At 36.4% G+C, this 19,006-nt stretch overlaps 4 protein-coding genes across 6 annotated transcripts in view; all 4 read left to right on the top strand.

The window, feature by feature from the left end:
* The window catches only part of spz3 (Spaetzle domain-containing protein 3), a 37,679-nt gene extending 34,085 nt beyond the window's left edge, over positions 1 to 3,594 (top strand). The window contains exons 5-7 of the mRNA XM_074105316.1: positions 682 to 885; positions 1,724 to 1,849; positions 2,376 to 3,594. Of these exons, the coding sequence (XP_073961417.1) occupies positions 682 to 885; positions 1,724 to 1,849; positions 2,376 to 2,532 (487 nt within the window). The 3' untranslated portion in view covers positions 2,533 to 3,594. The remainder of the gene's footprint in view (positions 1 to 681; positions 886 to 1,723; positions 1,850 to 2,375) is intronic.
* Positions 3,595 to 4,545: 951 nt separating this feature from the next.
* LOC141440972 (uncharacterized) lies at positions 4,546 to 5,956 on the top strand. Its single transcript, XM_074105569.1, has 2 exons — positions 4,546 to 4,858; positions 4,959 to 5,956. Exons 1-2 carry the CDS (start codon positions 4,702 to 4,704, stop codon positions 5,699 to 5,701), a joined length of 900 nt encoding a protein of 299 aa, XP_073961670.1. The 5' UTR covers positions 4,546 to 4,701; the 3' UTR covers positions 5,702 to 5,956.
* Positions 5,957 to 7,540: 1,584 nt separating this feature from the next.
* On the top strand, positions 7,541 to 11,237 carry LOC141440944 (NFU1 iron-sulfur cluster scaffold homolog, mitochondrial-like). The gene is made up of 5 exons (XM_074105539.1): positions 7,541 to 7,697; positions 7,817 to 8,040; positions 8,382 to 8,567; positions 9,900 to 10,087; positions 11,004 to 11,237. Exons 1-5 carry the CDS (start codon positions 7,624 to 7,626, stop codon positions 11,133 to 11,135), a joined length of 804 nt encoding a protein of 267 aa, XP_073961640.1. The 5' UTR covers positions 7,541 to 7,623; the 3' UTR covers positions 11,136 to 11,237.
* Positions 11,238 to 15,209: 3,972 nt separating this feature from the next.
* Positions 15,210 to 19,006, top strand: part of LOC141441112 (piwi-like protein Ago3) — a 40,289-nt gene continuing 36,492 nt past the window's right edge. Inside the window, exons 1-4 of one of the 3 annotated variants that reach the window (XM_074105779.1) lie at positions 15,210 to 15,336; positions 15,558 to 15,599; positions 17,337 to 17,474; positions 18,589 to 18,688. In XM_074105779.1, the coding sequence (XP_073961880.1) occupies positions 17,343 to 17,474; positions 18,589 to 18,688 (232 nt within the window). In that variant the 5' untranslated portion in view covers positions 15,210 to 15,336; positions 15,558 to 15,599; positions 17,337 to 17,342. Of the gene's footprint in view, positions 15,337 to 15,557; positions 15,612 to 17,336; positions 17,475 to 18,588; positions 18,689 to 19,006 lie in introns of all 3 variants that reach the window. The other 2 variants (XM_074105780.1, XM_074105781.1) reach the window with 2 other exon arrangements.

Genomic DNA, 19,006 nt, shown 5'->3' with positions numbered 1-19,006 from the left:
TAAATGCGAAAAATTACACGGTTGTCATTTCCAAAACCAAATGTACTTAGTACAATCAAAGCCCGCTTTCTTCATGGTTCCAAAATAATAGATTTTATAAATAATAGGTTGGTATAAGTATTTAACAATATCGGTGGTCCTAGGTTCAAACTTCCACGCTTTTGTTGACCGTTCGTCTAGAATCTAGACTCTAGAGCATTGTCCAAAACAAGATCGCTTACTTACTGTAAAACACTATTATTCTGCTGCGTGCTTGTACTTAATGGAATAATCCACCATTAGATACCCTAATCCAATGTAAATGGCATTTGACTATTTTTTATTTCCCACTAATATTACAAGCTCATAACGCATTTTCGAACGGAAAAGCTTCAAATATAACAGAGTGTCTTCGCGAACATAAAAGAGCTTCAATCAAACTCAAGATGCATTAAATACTTAGCACTAATTGAGATTAACAATTTGCAAAATAGTCCAAGTAAAAGCCTTGTAGGAAAATTGGCTTACGCAAGTATCCATTTATCTAGCGAACCATACACTGCTGCTTCACACCCACGATTGTAGTTGGTTACACATGAGGACTATATAGTTAGAACCGGTAATATTGACAACTTTTTCCATCAGAGAGTGTACCTAAAAAAAGGTCAATGACCTAATAATCAAAATGTATGTTTTTTTCAGGGACAAGATAGAGGAGTTCATCGATGAGAACAAGGCCCTTATAAAGCGCATGTATGGGTCGTTCATGACTCCGGTCGGAACTCGGGTGAGACGGAGTCCGTCAGGTTTGCCCGATTTACACGAGGGAGATTCTTACTTCCGACATGTCAGGCAGGCGACCAACACGGCTCTACCCGATCCGCAGTCGGTTAATAATACTGGCAGGTTAGTGGTATCCTTATTTGTTTATCTTTATTTAGTTCTGTGAAGTGTGGTAGTGTATGAGGCGAGTGTGAATGAAAGTGTTGGAAGGGGTAGACCTAGGCGGACGTTTCGAGACCAAATCAGGGCCGTCTTGAAAAAAGGCCAGGTGAAGAGTACCCTAAGCCGAAGAGCATGTATGAAGGGAATAATGAAAGTGGACGAAGCGAAACAAGTATGTAAGGATCGTAGCAAGTGGAAAGAAGTGGTCTCTGCCTACCCCTACGGGCGTGATTATTTATGTATGTATGTGTGCAGTTCTATGAAACGAGGAAAGGGCTCACGATCCCGCCATTTCTTGTCTTAAACCACTACTTAGCCGAGGCCTTTCCTCTTTACCTCTGCAGCTTGAAATATTCCAGAAGAATTTGTAGACAGTGCATCTCTATAATGCAATGTGTGCGCGCTCTCTATCAATTTTCCTGTATGTAATACAGGAAAAGAGGAATACAGAGCTAGCTAGTTTTTTATTCTTTCATGGAGACGTAGGAACGAAGCCGCGGGATAAAACTAGTACTATAGACAGCAGAATAAAAAGGTTTTCGTTTGTTTGTTTGTATGTCGAGGGTCTCTGGGTAGATACTACTGAATCGACTAATATTCTTTTACTACTTAATACAAAATCACACACAAACACATAAACAGACACATACTTACTTAGACATACTTAAACATACTTAGACTTTTTATCCCGGCAAAGAGCAAAGTTCCCTCGGAACTCAGACCAAGCTGCGCGCACCATCTAGTGGAGGGCACCTCATTGTAACGCAATGGTATTATTCTTTATTTTTACAATTTACAGGATAGATTCCTGCCAGAGTAAAACGGAGATCATGACGCCGTACTGGGCTTTAAATTCTGCCCGGAAGCTGCGGGCAATTGTAAACACTATGCACTTCGAACAAGCCATACATCAAGAAGTATGCAGGTAAATTATATTAAATCGTACGGCTGTGCTCGATTTGGCGGGGGCACTGCCGTGTCCCCAGATACAACGCACTCAATATTTTGCAAGTTAAAGGTGTAGGTGTACTATTTATATAATATTTAAAAAGTACCTGTTTGTTTGTTGACCTCATCACATCTAAACCGCTGAACCGATTCAGATGTAATTCGGTATAAGTACAGATAGTCTGAGTCCCGGTGAAGGACATAGGATAGCTTTTATCCTAGAAAATTGCATAGTTCACGCGGTATAGCGATAAACAAATTCTACGCAGATGGAGTCGCGGGCAACAGGCTAGTTTAACATAATAATGAGTTTGGAGAACAGCCGGACATCTGCTAGTCATATATATACGAAAGCATTTTTGGCCAATCGATACGGAAACGTGCACTTGATCAATTTTGAGCCGTAATACTGCACCTAAAGCATAATGATTTTTCTATGTCTTCTAGTTTCGGTGTAATTGTGAGTTAGAAAAAAATACTTAACCTTTTTTTTTACATTTCAGCAAGAAGTCAACGAGTCGGTGTTCAGGAGACTGCGGCTGCGAACAAAAGTACAAGTGGCACAGACTTTTGGCGTACGACCCAGGAGACGACTGCGCCGGGATCTTCATGGACTGGTTTTTATTCCCGTCGTGTTGCGTTTGTCGATGTAACCCATAATATAATAATAACACATAATAACAATACATACCACGTCATTTATCTCGTAAGCGTAAGAGTCACTTTTAAATGTATAGTGCAGTATTGACATATAATTTTGTGATGTAGAGTGTACCTCTATAGGGATCGGCTAATTTTGACGACACTGAAAAGTTAATGTTTTAAAAAGGAAGACAATTGAAGCATGCTTGTAAACGCTGTGGCAGGGTTAACAGTTGATGCATCTGAAATTACCAACATTTGTTTAGTACCTACTTATGTATAGATTAGAGATAATCATAACTCCTTCTTATACTTTTTAAAAGTTTAGCAGTAAAGTCAAAGATTGTTATTTATAAATAATGTAAATTTATATTTAATGTATATACCTAGTACTTAATTTTATTTCAAATTGATGATGTCCAATCGTTTTAAATTCGATATTTTCACATGATTGCATAGATTAACATTTATTAGTCTTAAAAAGAAACACTGCCATTGTACAGTTACATTTTGAATTATTTATTAGAATAATGTTTAATTCATGTATTTGCAAAGCCTCTTAATATTTTCTACACATAATGAATAGGTATAATTTATAGAAAGTTTATATCTATTTTGAATTAAATTAATAGTTACCTATTGGTAGGGCTCTTCTTTCAACTTATTATAAATATTTTTCAATGTTTAATGTAATAAATATGTACTAATTGTCGTCATCTTTGCTTAATATGCCCTTTGGAACAGAGGCTTTCCGATTCTTTTATTCATTTGTAACTTTTTCACATGACTGAAGATTTGAAACATCTTTAAAATTGAATACTTAAGTAATAGATATTATAAAAAAACTGCGGCAATGTGTTCAATTTTAATTAAATTTTAATCTTTTACTTTATGATATTCTCTTTCATTAACTTCTGTTTCTGGCCTGTTACTTACAGTTTCTATGGAAATATAATTTTATTATTTACCACTACCTACTACTATTTAACCTACCCCGAGATGCGTAGGATGCAGTAGGTAAGTAGGTTCTTAGTTTTTTATCAGTAAGTAAATAAAGTGCAATGAATATTTTGATACTTATATTGTTTTATTTTTCACCGTCTAAACATAGCTACCACATTAGACTTACAAAAATAAAAATAACATTTAAAGTTTCAAGTCGGTGGCTCGTAACTACCTACCCTCATTCTTGGTAAGTACCTAAAGAACTACAAAAATAAACCTAACGAATCATAGTCAACAGCTCATCTCTAGCCCTATCGTAAATAAAATCATTCGGGTGTAGTGAATGCCCATTGAATACCTAATGTTTTGTCATCGTATTTCGTCGGAAATGTTCGTGTTTAAGTATATCTCGCTTTCTTGACTAAGTAAGGTAGCTTACTGGAGTTTAAAGAAGCTTATTGAAAAACTAAGATGGTTATCTGCCTTTTGGCATACCTAATTATATTTTCCCAAATATTTTATGTCCTAAGTCATGATTTTCTCTGACACCATATTATTTTCGAAACTTTCATAAAACAAAGCTAACCTAAACCACTCTATAAAACTAAGAACTCTATACATTGAGATTTTTTTTTGTTTCGGAGAAATTTGTTTGTTGGGGAATTAAACATTTGCCAAATCAAGCATTTGGCAAACAATAATTATGCGAAAAGGGTTAATTATTTCTTATAATTCCAACAAAACACCGTTTCTTTGCATTGTGAATTTGACATAATAAGTAAGTATACTTATATTTATTTTAACCTTTCTTACTTTGCTCTTTAAAATAGATATACTAATTAATATTAATTATTAAGACATCGCATCATTACATAATTTCATTTGTATTTTATATTTTGCTTGTTGTTTTTATAATAATTAGTCAAGCGTATACTTTCATTGAAGTAATTTGAGTTCTGCAAGCGATTTGGCGCGAACGCAGCACTGGTTGTCATTATTTTAACACTGCATTGGTTGGAGCGAACGAACGAAGGAATGAATTTGAAAAGAAACTTTAAACTTCAATCTCGGTACGTCACATGTCAATGTCAAAATATCAAATCAAATTCGTTTGAATCCGTTATAGACACCCAGACTTGGTTAATTAAAATTTGTTTATCTAACTAAACCGTCTTTTGTTTTTTATCTGAGCGTTATAATTTCGTGCCTGCCTAATGAAAGACAGTGTATTATCGGCACAGGATGCCTGAGCATGGACAGACGAAACAGGAGGCACCGTGGGAGGGGGTGACCGACGCAGCAAAGCGCGAAGGGCTATATGAAGAGCATGAAATTCAAGGAGAAATGGTGATAGGCCCCGAAGTGCTACAGCCACAAGACGTCGCCTTCGCATTGCCAAGTAAGCTCTCGGCTCTCATTACTTGACTCCCCGAAGGAGGGTTATTTTTATTCTTACGTTCAATTTATTTTATTTGTATTTTTAATTTTTTTTGTTCCAGCCATCAAACCAAAGCTGAACTCTGGGAGGAGTTGTAATACAGAAACTAGCAGCTTTGTTGTTAAGCCAAAAGCTGTGTGGGCCAATCGTGAGTGTTTGCAAGATAACTCGCCTACTCCTACTTCAACTGCTACTTGCAGCAAACAGATTATAGATAAAGAACTACACTCAACACAGGCAAATCAAGAAGAAATCAAGCCAGAAACGGATATGTGTAGCGGAAAAAATTGTCCTAGTGAAGATAATCCTTTTCAGTGCGAAGATTCAAGTGAGTCCTCCCAGAAACCATATTCAACAAGACTCAAAAAGACTTCCTTAGTGAAGAATCATTTAACTTGTGAAATTTGTAGCAAGAAATTTTCTGAAAAGAATAATTTTATTAGCCACATGAAGAATCACACTGGACAACAATCATTCCGCTGTGATATCTGTAAAAAACGGTTTGTTTCTTGCAAGAATCTTTGGAACCATAAGCAGATGCATGCTGGGGACACACCTTACTCCTGTGAGATGTGTCCAAAGCAGTTTTCACACAAATCTTATCTTAACAGTCATAAACAAATTCATGCAACAAACAAACCTCATGACTGTGATGTCTGCGGGAAACAGTTTTTGTCTAAATACCAACTTAACACTCATAAACAATGTCATGTTAACGAGAAACCTTATTCTTGCAAAAATTGCAAGAAAGAATTTGCTTCAAACAGTTATTTTATCAAACACATTTGGACTTGTAAAAAGTGAATGCTAGGTTTACGCTAAACTAAACCATAGGTTCTCAACATTATTTTGCCCACCTTGAGTTTTTTTTAAGCTCCCCCTTTTCATTCTCTTAGGTACTAAGTAATGACTGTTGAGTGTTTTAGTGCCACTTTTCTCCTGAAACATTGATGCCTACATGGGCATTACCCATGTTGAAAACCTATGAGCTGAACCTAGGCTTTGTTGGTGCCTTATTCTGTATTAATTACTTTTAATTTTAATGTGCAATAATTGATAATAGAAATAAATGTTTAATTCATTAATTAAAAGTATTTACTCATTTATTAAGCCAACTAAAATTTCTAGGCTTTTGTGATTTACTTACTATCATTCAGTAGGTACAAATGGAAAATTGTTCATACAAATTTGAATTTTTAATTCAGACCAAAATTAATACTACTTACCTACTACAACCTACCTACTGTCTGAAGTTAATTTTGTCAAAAGGTAATTGTGTTGAGAAATATTAAGAACCATTTTTTTATTGTAAATTTATTACCTAAGCCTGAAATTAGTTTTGCCTTCAATTATGACTATGTATTATCATAACTAATACAAATTAATAGCCATTGTGTTTTGAGACCTCAAAATTGACAATGTTACTGTTTTTGGCGATATTCCAAATGCAACAGAAAAAATGCTGAATAAATGAAATAATGAATTAATTGAGTACAACGGAAAATCGACAACTCGAAATTATGTCCAAGCAGAAAAAATGCTGTCAGTCAGTCAACACTGCTTTTCAAATCAGCATTTTTGTGCTTGGACGTATAATTTCGAATTGTCGATTTTCCGTTGTACTCAATAAATAAGTATATTAAGTACAGACAGCAGCAAAAATGGATGAGAGGCTACGATGCTCAAAATGATGTGTACACGACTCTACTGCCAAGGTAATAAGTGTTTCTACCATTTTGACCATCACAACTGCTCATCTACTCCTACTGTTGACTGTACATTGTAAGACAGGGCTCACATTAAATTTAAAAAAGTTCGTACCTATTGATTGCATGGATTTTGACTCCGTTGCCTTTTCTAAAAAAAAGGCCACGCGGTAGCAGAAGGGCTACTAAAATTCGAAAATCGAAGTTCGTACTGTTCCTCTCACTCTCGTATTAAATAATATTAGAGTCAGCGGGACGGTACGATACGAATTTCGAAGTAGCCCCCCTTAGTAGTCTGTCGCCCACAGATTACTGACAGACTCTGCAGGGCTACTACGAAACTTGAAGTTCGTGTCGTGCGGTCCCTCTTGCTCTCGTATTAAATAGTATAAGTGCCAAAGGGACCGCACGACACGAACTTCGAGTTTCGTAGTAGCCCTGCTGCAGCTTTCGCTGGCCTGCAGGGCTACTACGAAACTCGAAGTTCGTGTCGTGCGCTCTATCTGACACATACTATTTAATACGAGAGCGAGAGGGACGGTACGATACGAACTTCGAGTTTCGTAGTAGGCCTGCAGAGTCTATGTAGGCTCTGTGGCCGGGGCCGGCACCATCCAAACCTATATTGATAAGCCATGACAAATCTACAAGCAAAGTAAAAAATCGTAGCACCGCTACAATATACGAGTAAGTAATCTGTGCACCGGATGCCGCTTTGAAGTGCAGAGCAGTGTGATAATTGATTAAAAATTATTTTACGTTATAGAATTACTATACATTACAATACTTTGGTTAGAGAATAGAACCTCTGCTTAGTGCATGCATAATTTATTACAGGTTGTATGGGCTTAGTACCTTATACGTTTTCAGTAAAGAAGAAAAAAAAATGTCAGTGTTAGGTCAGTCAAAACAACTGACAGGACAGGAAATTGTCAAATCGATGGCGATGGTAAAAGTTGGTTGTATTTCTGTCCTATCCTAATTTCTTAATAACAATCTTAAATTACCTAATTAGTAAACATGTTGCGGAATTCTCTAAGAATTTGGAGAGCAGGAAATAAATGCGGACGCATATGTGCCATCACTTTTAACAGGTGAATCATACCTTACAAATTAACCAAATATTATTGTGCTTCTTGGAAAGTTTTCAAGTGCAAAGATCCTTATTACGCCGATACTTTAAACTTGCTATAAAACTTTTTACTTTGTTTAGACGTGAAGATGTAAGGCAGTTTAACAGCATCACACAGTCACCATTGGATAGAAGAAATGGAAAAAGTACTGTGTTTGGCGCGTGCCAGTGTCGGTCTATGTTCATCCAAACGCAAGATACACCAAACCCTAACAGCCTGAAGTTTCTTCCCGGTACTAAGGTCTTGGAGCCGGGACAGACATTAGACTTTCCCAATATTGGAGCAGCATACTGCAGTCCATTAGGTAAATTTAATGTTTTTTAAATCTTATATTTGACAAAACCATCAAACATGCCTCTGCTTAGCAATTTGTACATCTTTATTGTGTCATCTGATAATGGGCTACCCTGCACATTTGACATTATAATATAATTACTACTATTGCTAAGTAATGTAGAGAAAAATGTACTATCGTAAATAAAATTTTATTATTTCACACACTTGACTAATTTGTTGAATCTTAGCAGCATGCATCTTACCAGAAGCGTGCATAAGCTTGTAACAGACACATGCAGCCCAGTCCCATTTTTCTTAGCAATCTTTTTGTCTACATCTGTGCAAAAATTTCAAATATTTCTTTTTCAGCAAAAATGATTTTCCGTATTGATGGTGTGAAAGCTGTTTTCTTTGGATCTGACTTTGTAACAGTTACCAAGCAGGATGATGATGTGGAGTGGAAGCTCTTGAAGCCAGAAATCTTTGCAACCATAATGGACTTCTTTGCCAGTGGTTTACCCATAGTTACTGATGCCAAACCCTCTGGAGATACTCGTAAGAAAGACTTTTAGATGAAAATTATTGCACTATGTACTCTTGACCTTTTATCTCAACATTTTGTCCCTTTGATATTTCTTTCTTAAGCTCTCTCTTTTTTTACAAGCTTTTATTTAACTTGCCCTGTTTATATTATTTATTTTTTTGTTTGTTTGGGTCAAATTTTAGAAAGTTAAATTTGACCCACTTTCAGCGTCATCAATGATTAATGCAGTGTTTTTAATTTGCGGTCGCCCCCCTGCAGGGGGTCGCAAAGTCTCTTTAGAGGGGTCATAGAGCCCCTGTTAGATGCTGGGAACACTAATTCAGTAAAAGAAAAGTTTAAATAATAAGTAAATACGTTAACTAATTATATTGGTCACAAAATAAAATACACTTTAAAAAACAACAGGGGGGTCCTGAAATATTAAAGGTTGAAAAACACTAATTAATGGCATCACTTCAAAGGGTATAGCCGTGTTTGTATGGGGCATTGGCACCAGAAGCCAAATCGATTGCCGTTTTGCTGATTTATCAGCCCAGATGTAAGATGCTTTTTCATTAAAAAAAACATCGAAAATGCTGCAGTTTTTTGAGAAAATTAAAAAAAAAATGTTTTTTTTTTTTTTTTATCTAAACTACAGAACCGTTTTTTTTGTAACTTACACACATTATGTAAGTTGTAAAGATGCATTATTTAAAAAAAATGGATTTCCAAATATCCTTATAAGTAGTGAAACTTTCACTTTTAAGTTTTCAATATATATTTCTTTTTATTTCCGTGATAGGGACACCCACCAATTTTCGTTATATTATGTAGAAACTATTATTCTATAACATATATTTTTTTCAACCTACCTACACCTTGTACCTACACCTATACCTAGTACCATCCACGAAGACGCGTGATTTTGTCAAAATTAGACATTAATGACATTGCAAATTAAAATTACCTGTGCTAAATTTCAATTCCTCTAATGTTAGTGTGTGAGAATATTGAGATAAATCCTAGCTTACTTGTATGTGTTATATAAGATGTTTTTGTGTAGTTAATTTAATTGTCATGGCTTGTTTGTGAATAAAGTTTATTATCTATCTAAGATATCCAGCTGTCTATTGTATACAACAAATTTCATCCAAATCTGTTCAACTGTTTTAATGTAAAAGAGTAACAAACAGACACCCACACAAACACGCGCACACACACGCGCACACACACGCGCACACACACACACACATACATACAACACATCCTGCACAAACTTTAGCATTTACTTATAAATTATAATATTAGTAGGATTAAGATCAATCAATGTTAATTTTCAATTGCGGTGTAATTTTGTTTCACAGAAATAAATGAAGATGATGATGAAATAGTACAAATGATAAAAGAGCTTCTAGATACACGGATCAGGCCAACAGTTCAAGAAGATGGTGGTGATGTTTTGTTTGTAGACTTCAAAGATGGCATTCTAAGACTCAAAATGCAAGGATCCTGCTCATCCTGCCCCAGTTCAATAGTCACCCTGAAAAACGGGGTTAGTATCACTAAATTTCAAATTAACTAAATTTATTTTCTAGGATTTCGTACTTGAAGTTTGGGTCACAATGGAATGCAACCCAATTGCTGTCACGTACAGTCCATCTGTCCATCTGTAGATTGAGTAAAAAAAAAATTTGGTAAATAAATCATGGAAAGCAAAGGAATTAGAAGCCACCAGTCAGCTTTTTTTTACAAAATTTCTTACTCAAGAATTTTTTGACTTACCCTCGTAAGTCCCCGTGTACTTCACATAGTACTAATCAATTGTAAGAATAACTGCCGAATTGGTGAAGTACAAATTTTTCAATTAAATATGAACTGAATTTATGTAATTTTCAAAATCAAAAAAACTTAAAACTCTCGCCTCGGTCTGTAGAACTATGTTTGGTAAAAAAAGACTTACGAGTTATAGTTGATCTATTAATTTGAAATTTGGTGATAATGTTTATTATTATGTATGTTTTGGTAACAAATATCAATGTTTTGATAGTCATATTTATCTTTGAAATTTCCTTACTTTAGGTATTACACCCAAGTCAAATTTGCAAATAAACGCGTACCACAGTACTGCCATACGGACGGGTTATTCACAGATGTGTGGAATCCTCGGTGCGCCTATCCAACTCGCATTTGGCCGGTTTTTCAAATATATGTCAAGTTTATCAACATCAACAATACTGTATCATCATCCATCCGTGTTACATATTAGCCGTAAGATGTCCACTGTTGGACACAGGCCTCCACCAGAGACCTCCACCAGACCTCCAATTGCTTTGACCGGTAGTCGCCTCCATCCACAATTTTTTATGGAATTGTGTAATTTTTATTTCAGCAATTTTTTACTTTTTTGTGGAAAGTTTACTTTGTTTTTTTTTTTAGTATTATTCTAAAATGATGTTTTTTCATTTTAGGTTCAAAATATGATGCAGTTTTATATTCCTGAAGTTCTCGCGGTTGAGCAAATTGATGATGAGGGTGAAAAATTAAGTGAAAAAATATTTAGAGACTTTGAGCAAGCAAAAGCCAAAGAAACAAAGAAATGAGAACATGCAATGTTACTGCAATTAATTGCTTGAAGTTAATGTAGATACAAGTCAATAAATGTAAAATAATCATAATACTTAATTAAATGAAAGTATAATCAGCTTCATGTTTTATTATTTTTTTAGGCTGCTAATAGCAAAAAAATACAACCAAATTGATAACCTCCTTTTTTGAAGACGGTTAAAAAGAGGAGACATCAATGCATGTAGCCCGTGTAGGTATTTTTTATTGTTCTGTGGGGAAGTATTGAATGCACACCATTTAAAATTTTTATTGTTCTGTGGTCTTCCCCCTCCCAGTCCCAATGTGATGAACAGTGCTTTAAAATCCTACTAATATTATAAATGCGAAAGTTTGTGAGTGAGTGAGTGAGTATGTTTGTTACTTCTTCACGCTGAAACTGCTGGACGGATTTGGATGAAATTTGGTATGTAAACTCCAATTCAATAGAATCTGACAATCCTGTAGACACTTGCAGCCTACTAATATAAACACCGGGCTGCCTAAGGCTTTGTGATGAGACTATTATTCTTTTTTGATTTCTTTTAGATCATAATTGCAACAACAGGGACATATTTCAAGTGTGGCCACGATAGGGTGTCTTAAATATGTAGAAAATTGACAGATTCTATTGAATTGTGCTTTAGATAGCTGGACATCTGGAATATATATAACATAGGCTACTTTTGATCCCGATATTCCCACGGGATAGGGATAAAATCTCGAAACAACGACTGCTAGGCTAGGAAAATAAAAAAAATTAGTCAAATTAGTTTTAAATATTGATTATAAATATGTATGTTAGTCTGTAAGGTATTTATTGTATGGGCCAAGTTGCCCGAAATAAATGAATTTATTATATTATTATTATTATTATAAAACACAAAACCTCTCCTTTTATTAAAGTCAGATAAAAATTGTGCGTAGCCAGCCAAGGGCATGAAATATTGTGTACGAAGAGTACCAACCATGTACCAACGTAGTTCTCTGAGTACCTGTGTGTACCTATACGTTACCAAGAGTCAAAAATATTTAGCAGGTGGTAGGACCCTAAGCAAGGTCCGCCTGGATTGCTACCACCATCTTGCTCGCTAATCCTGCCGTGAAGCAGCAGTGCTTGCACTGTTGTGTTTCGGCGTGGAGGGTAAGACAGCCGGTGAAATTACTGGCACTTGAGATATAGGTATCCCATCTTAGGTCTCTAGGTTGGCAACGCATCTGCGATATCCCTGGTGTTGCAGATGTTTATGGGCGGTGGTGGTCTTTTACCATCAGGAGATCCACTTGCTCGTTTTCCATCCAGTCAAATAAAATAAAAAACTATATACCTGTAGGTATCTATAATATAAAGGTAGGCAGGCCGTACTGCCTACATAACATTTCTGTCGCTCGCGATCGCAATCAAATGACAGATTTCGCATACAAAAACTGACATTTGATTGTGATCGCGAGCGTCAGAAACATTAGGCAATAATACGGCCTCTGTGAGTTGAGGTCACGTACATAAGACCCAGTGTGTGCCATTGCCATCAGCCAAATAAGTGGTCTATCCACATCTATATGTCGCTAAAGTCGAACTTGCAAGTTGACAGACACGTTGTCAAAAATATGGGATGTGCCAGTTGTATGACGTATTCAAACGCATATGGTCTGTATCCAAAGTCTAGGGTGTAAATTCTAGAACTATGTAAGTGGACACGTGTCTATTGGGATTATTTCTTTTATGACATTCAAAAGACCACATATTTGGCTGATGGTACACAAGACTATTTATCTTAACATTTCAAACTTAACGGTAAAATTTGCACACGTTTTTAAATGAAAAAACGAAACTATTTAAAATTGTGTTACTTTCTATAATAAAAACATAATAAATATCTACCGCTAATAAAATAGACTTACTTACGTAGGTATTTTAAGTCCATTTGTGTTCAAAACACTACCGCCCACCTACTACTTACTCGTATTTTACGACAGTAAATACTATTGAACCATTGATTCTTGTCTCATTGTAGAACATTCTCACTGTAAATTTCATGACAAAGTCCTTTGTCGAGAAATTCGATGTCACTTAAATTTTCTGTACTAAGTTGAGACGTTCTACAGTGGGCCACGATTCAGTTAGTTTGATTATAACAGTACCTACTTAACCGTACCAATATCTGTTTAAAACCAAAAACCGGCCAAGAGCGTGTCGGACACGCCCAAAATAGGGTTCCGTAGCCATTACGAAAAAAATATGTAATATTTTTCTAAGGATTTCGTATTTCATACGGAATCTTCCAAGTTTACGTATATTTTATACCTTAGGCTGCTATTTGCTCATAAGCTACTTAATAATGCTCAAGCAAACTTAGCCGTTATAGTTTTCCTTGAAAGTTTGATATACTTACTACCATCCTGAATTTTTTCAAATTTTTCTACCCACGCTCGACCTTAATGAAAATTTACACTTTAAAGTTGAATATTTCGCAAACATATCACTGAATCGAAAAATCGTCTTAGCAAACCCCTAACGGTTTTTAAAGACCAATCCAACGATACCCCACACTATAGTTAGATGAGAAAAAAAAATCACCCCCACTTTACGTATATGGGAGGTACCCTAAAAAATTTTTTTTTTTAATTTTTTATTGTACCATTTTGTCTGCATAGTTTACATATATATCCGTGCAAAATTACAGCTTTCTAGCATTGATTGATAGTCCCTGAGCAAAGCCGCGGACGGACGGACAGACATACAGACATGGCGAAACTAAAGGGTTTCGTTTTTGCAATTTTGGCTCCGGAACCCTAAAAACCATGAAAAAAAAACTCTTCTATTTCGGCAAAAACACCGTTATTTATTTTTTTGATTCACTCCAATTTATTTTATTTGTACCACTGCCACGACTGGTACTAAATGAGATTAAGAAATTAGCTTCCAAGGCCAAGATCAATCCTGTAAGAAGCCATCTAGTCGCTGCTGCTGCTTGACGTGGCGACTTGACCTTGACGCTACTTTTTTGAGTCGCGGGAAATTCAAAATCACCTTCAAAATGGAATCACGCGACCAGTGACGTGCGACGAGCGACTACATGTGGGCCCACCTTTAGACCGAGCAAAGCTCGGTCGCCCAGGAACTAAAAAACAGACAGTGGAACCAAGTGGAACAATAGAAAGCTCTGGCAAGCTCACGCAAATCAAGTGACGGTCACGCGCGCGTTTCTTTCTACGCACCCTCCCGCGACCCCTCAGAGGAAGGAGATCGCGACCCCCACTGCTCGCTCACCGCCAATTTGGTCCGTATTTCACTCACTACGCAGGTATATCGCCAGGAGCTCTATTTACGTGCGTTGATTTGTAATCATGTAGTTCCATTTCGTCGTCTATCTACTCTACTCTGTCTCGACAACTAGGAAGTACGTCCATGGGGGCTACTTCGAGATTCGAAAATCGAAGTTCGTGTCGTGCCATCTCTCTTACACTCGTATATTAAATAATATAGAAGTCAGCGGGGCGAGGTTCGAATTATGCACTTCGTAGTAGACCTTTATGTAGCCTTATGCTACATTTACACCCTTGCCGAGGCTTGCCAAGCTCTATAAACTTCAAGCCTATACAAACTCTTGAATGCCATTTACACGGTTGCAAGCGCGTCAGTGTATTCCGAACAAGCAAGCATGGTAGAGGGGCTACTATGAAACTCGAAAATCGAAGTTCGTATCGCACCGTCCTTTTCACTCGCGTATTAAATGACATAAGCGTTAGCGGGATGGCAACATGCGAAGTTTGAGTTTTGCACTTCTTAGTATAGGGCAAGACGTGGATCTCGAAGTTGCTTCGGCTGTGTTGAAAAACCGACACCGGCCCGGATCGGTGGCAAGCGCTGGCAAGCTCACGCAAGCATATCCAAACGGGGTAAACGGGACGCTTACACGCTTGTGCTTGTGAGAGCTTGCTGAAGTTTGGCAAGGGTGTAAATGTAGCATTACGGTCTCGACTCTGCTGCCATAGATAAGAGAACGCAAGCGTTCAATTTCAATCGTGCATGTACATGTAATGTAATGTGTGCCAATCTGTGCATTCATAGTCATACGAAAGTGGCGCTTCTGCCTCTGCCGCTTCTTTGTTGTTTTGTGGTGTTTTTTTATCCATTCTCTTCATTTTTGTGAAATTTTTTAAAGAAAATTTGCAGAGCAGCGGTGTATAAATTTTCAAGTATGCTATTTACTATTTAAATTTATCATAATCGTATTGTTGTATTTCTCCAAATTTGAAAGCATGAGGTAATGCCTTATATCATAACACAACATTGTAACTTTCTAAAAATTTTAGCTGACACGAGCTTTTTTATTTCATTCGAAACGGTTGTGCTTGCGAAATATGACTCCTACGTTATAAAGTTATAATACAGTACAATATAATAAGTAATTATATAGGTATTCCGTTGGCGAAGACCAGAAGTTCAGTTCAACTTGAAGGTACTTGAACAAGTTAGTCTTTTTTCGATTCACCTTCTTTTCTGAAATAGCTATTAAGTTCTTAAACTATCATATCGTCACTACTTTAAAAAAAACTCGTACTTCAACTTAAAATACTTAGATATTTTTTCTGAGTGAACTTTATGAACATTAAGATATTTACACATCATTTTATACATCAAGGTTCAATTTTGTTGACATATTGATTTTATATAAGAGATTTTTTCAAAGCAGTGACGATATGTACATTCGCATTGATATCAAAAACGATCAAGTTCTTTAATTTTTTCCATTTTTAACATTTTAAACTTAAAATTTACTGGTTGTTAGCTGTTCAAATTAACAATTAAGTATACGATTTTAACATCCATCTATAAACACACCTAATGCCAAAATGTCTTGTAATTTTTTACCCCACTACCGCCAGAAAAAGAGTAAGCAGGGTTAGGTTCTGTGTTTTGAGTGCATTTCTTTCTATTGCTTTGGCATACTGCAGCCAATTGCGTAGTAGGTATCATCACCATGATCAAAAAATGTTGCAGTTTTTAACTTGTTAATTTTATTATATCTGGAATTAATGGTTCAAAATTACTTCTAACATTAACTTGATACTCTAATATTAAACAGTCATATTAAAAGTAAGTGTCCATAGTTTTTGTTTGAATATAAATTAATTACTAAAAACATTAAATACAATTATGCACTAATAAGTCTTCGCATTATCATCAGGGTTCATTGTTTTCATAGCAAGCTATGCCAGCTGATATCAAATCAGACCATGTACTCATTCACAAAATTTAATTAGAGCCTGGCCAAGCTAACTGCAGAGAATAATATGGTAACACTGCAAATGTAACGCATATTATGTAATTGATTTGTTTTTTTTTTGGATTTTATGGCTTGACCACAAATTTATTTCATTATGTGATTTGATGTTAAAATACAGTGCTGCCAAATTATTCAGTTGCAGACTTAGCTTGGCCAGGCTCTATATTATACATAAAAGTATTAATTGGCACGGACATTTACAGTCCGCATCAGATATATCGGAGCAGCCAAGGTGGTCAAAAATGTTGGCAGATGCACTCTATTATTAAGGTATTAGAGTTCATGTATCAATATTTTTGACCACCTTGGCCGCTCTGAAATATCTGATGGCGACTACTTAACATATTAGGGGATAAAATTAACATATACACACACAAATAATTAACCCTTTTCCAGGCATAGTGCATATAGCAACCACATATATGTACACAAGTATTCAACCTTACTAAGACAATACGGTACAAAATCATTTGAATTAGTCAAAATATATTTTTTTTAACTATCTAATTCGTTTAAACAAGCAATTCTTGTATATATATATATAAACGCACCGCAGGTTCCACGCCAACGACATATATACGCCCATTACTTCAATGCAAAAGCAACCTTCTTTCAATCGTTTTAGGGTTCAATTTTAGGCATTGCAATATAGAAGCCTAGCCTATGGGATGTCTTGTATTTAACGTGGCGGCGAAAAGGTAAAAAAATCGAGTGTGTGTATGGCCAGATAGCTTAGTTAAGCCTAGTGGTTTGAGAGTACATATTAAAAAAAAATTACCTTAAAGGAGCTAATGTTATGGATTCAATCTCTAGTCCCTACAGATATTATTAAGTATGAAAAATATGAATGTGTATGTGTATAATCAATAAGACTAAAGAAATTTTTCCCCTCTTCTTTGTTTCTAACAGTTAAAAATGGACCCAAGTAAGGGTAGGGGCCGCGGCATACCGCACTTGATGCTGCAGGCTTTGAAGAAGTCGCAGCTAGTAGATTCTCCACCAGAATCTGAAGAAACATCTCCGAGAGGCAGTGCAGCTCCTAGCATAGTGAGTTTTATTTGAATTGACTACTACCACAGGCCAGCATTGGATGGATTCCAAGGTAGGCAGCACCTTGAGCAGCCTACCAGGCTGATGGGGCTGGCGGCGCACTGCTGCGCCGCGAACTAGTGCTGCCTACCATGAAATTGACCCAATGCATGCCTTTATTGCTAGGTGAATAAAAGCTTGTAAAAAGACTCAAAGTATGACTAAGGGGGGCGGCAGGGGCGGTCCGCCCTGGGCCCACGCCTAGGGTGGGCCCTGGTTTGGCATTAGCATGCATAGAAAGAAAAAAGTTTTCGCGTGACGGATGTCGCTTAGTCGCTTCATGATCATTTACTCACATGGTGTATGTGTGGTGGAGGGAGCAAAATTAAAAATCGCCCCAGGCCTCACAAAGTCTTAGTCCGCCATTGCACGGGAATTCACAGATTGCCCTTCGATAAGATAAGTGACCCTGCACAAATCTTGTAAAAAACAGGAAAACAAAACTTCACTATAAAATGTGTTTATTTAACAACAGATCTACGTATTTTAATAGTTCTAAGGATTTTTTATTAAGTTTGTTGTCATTAGAATGTAACAATGCTGCAGTTTCTGAGACAGAAACAACTCCGAGATGGTTCTGCACCAACATCTGCAGGCTTCTCTTGCCACTCCTGCAGTCGCTCATGCATGCTAGTCAGCCACCAAAGACGTTGCGCACAGGCAATACGCCAAAATTCGTCTGGAACAGACGCTTATGCCTGAATGCTGCAGTAGTTTACATTCACAAAGACTCGTGCATGAATGCATAAATTGAATTAAATGCCCGATAACACAAATTGCAATCTCCATTCTACTATCGCAAAATACTGCCACATTAGTACAGTAGGTTTGATACTCTTCACTTTGACAATCGGCAATTTTACAATGATTGAAATCAAGATTTGGTCATGGCCGCGACAACGTCTAATCCGGCTTTGTAAAAAGCTTGATAGTAAAAAACAAAACAAATAGTAATTGGTCATAATTTGTTTGTCATTAACCTTTACGATTTAAACTAAGACATCCCAAGTCTCTAAGTGGAAATAATCGTAGTGTAGTACTAAATAGGTCATGTTATTTATTTCACTTTTAGGTCAGCGCTACTACAGTGGCTCCCTCATCAGTGGGCGGAAGAGGCCACATCGCGGCGATGCTGCTTGCACATAAGCAGCAACAGCTACTGAGACCTGGAGGTATAAATATAAGTATACTTACATATAACTAGTTTTAAATAATTATAATCAATAATATGTATAGTCTGTAAGGTATAGGCCAAGTTGCCAAAAATAAATGAATTTAAGTAGGTATTATTATTATTATTATATATAGCTCATCATAATCAGGCGGAAGATGTGCACTGCTGAACAAAGCCCTCCACCTTAGAACGCCACAATTAACGATAACTCGCCACTTACCAGTTGCTTACAAATTATAATAATAATCCATACTAATATTATAAATGCGAAAGTGTGTGTGTTTGTGTGTATGTTTGTCCGTCTTTCACGTCGAAA

The sequence above is a fragment of the Choristoneura fumiferana genome, chromosome 23, assembly GCF_025370935.1.
Source record: "Choristoneura fumiferana chromosome 23, NRCan_CFum_1, whole genome shotgun sequence".
Taxonomy (NCBI): Eukaryota; Metazoa; Arthropoda; class Insecta; order Lepidoptera; family Tortricidae; genus Choristoneura; species Choristoneura fumiferana.
Note: the sequence above shows the minus strand (reverse complement) of the source record. Positions and strands in the feature narration are given on the sequence as shown.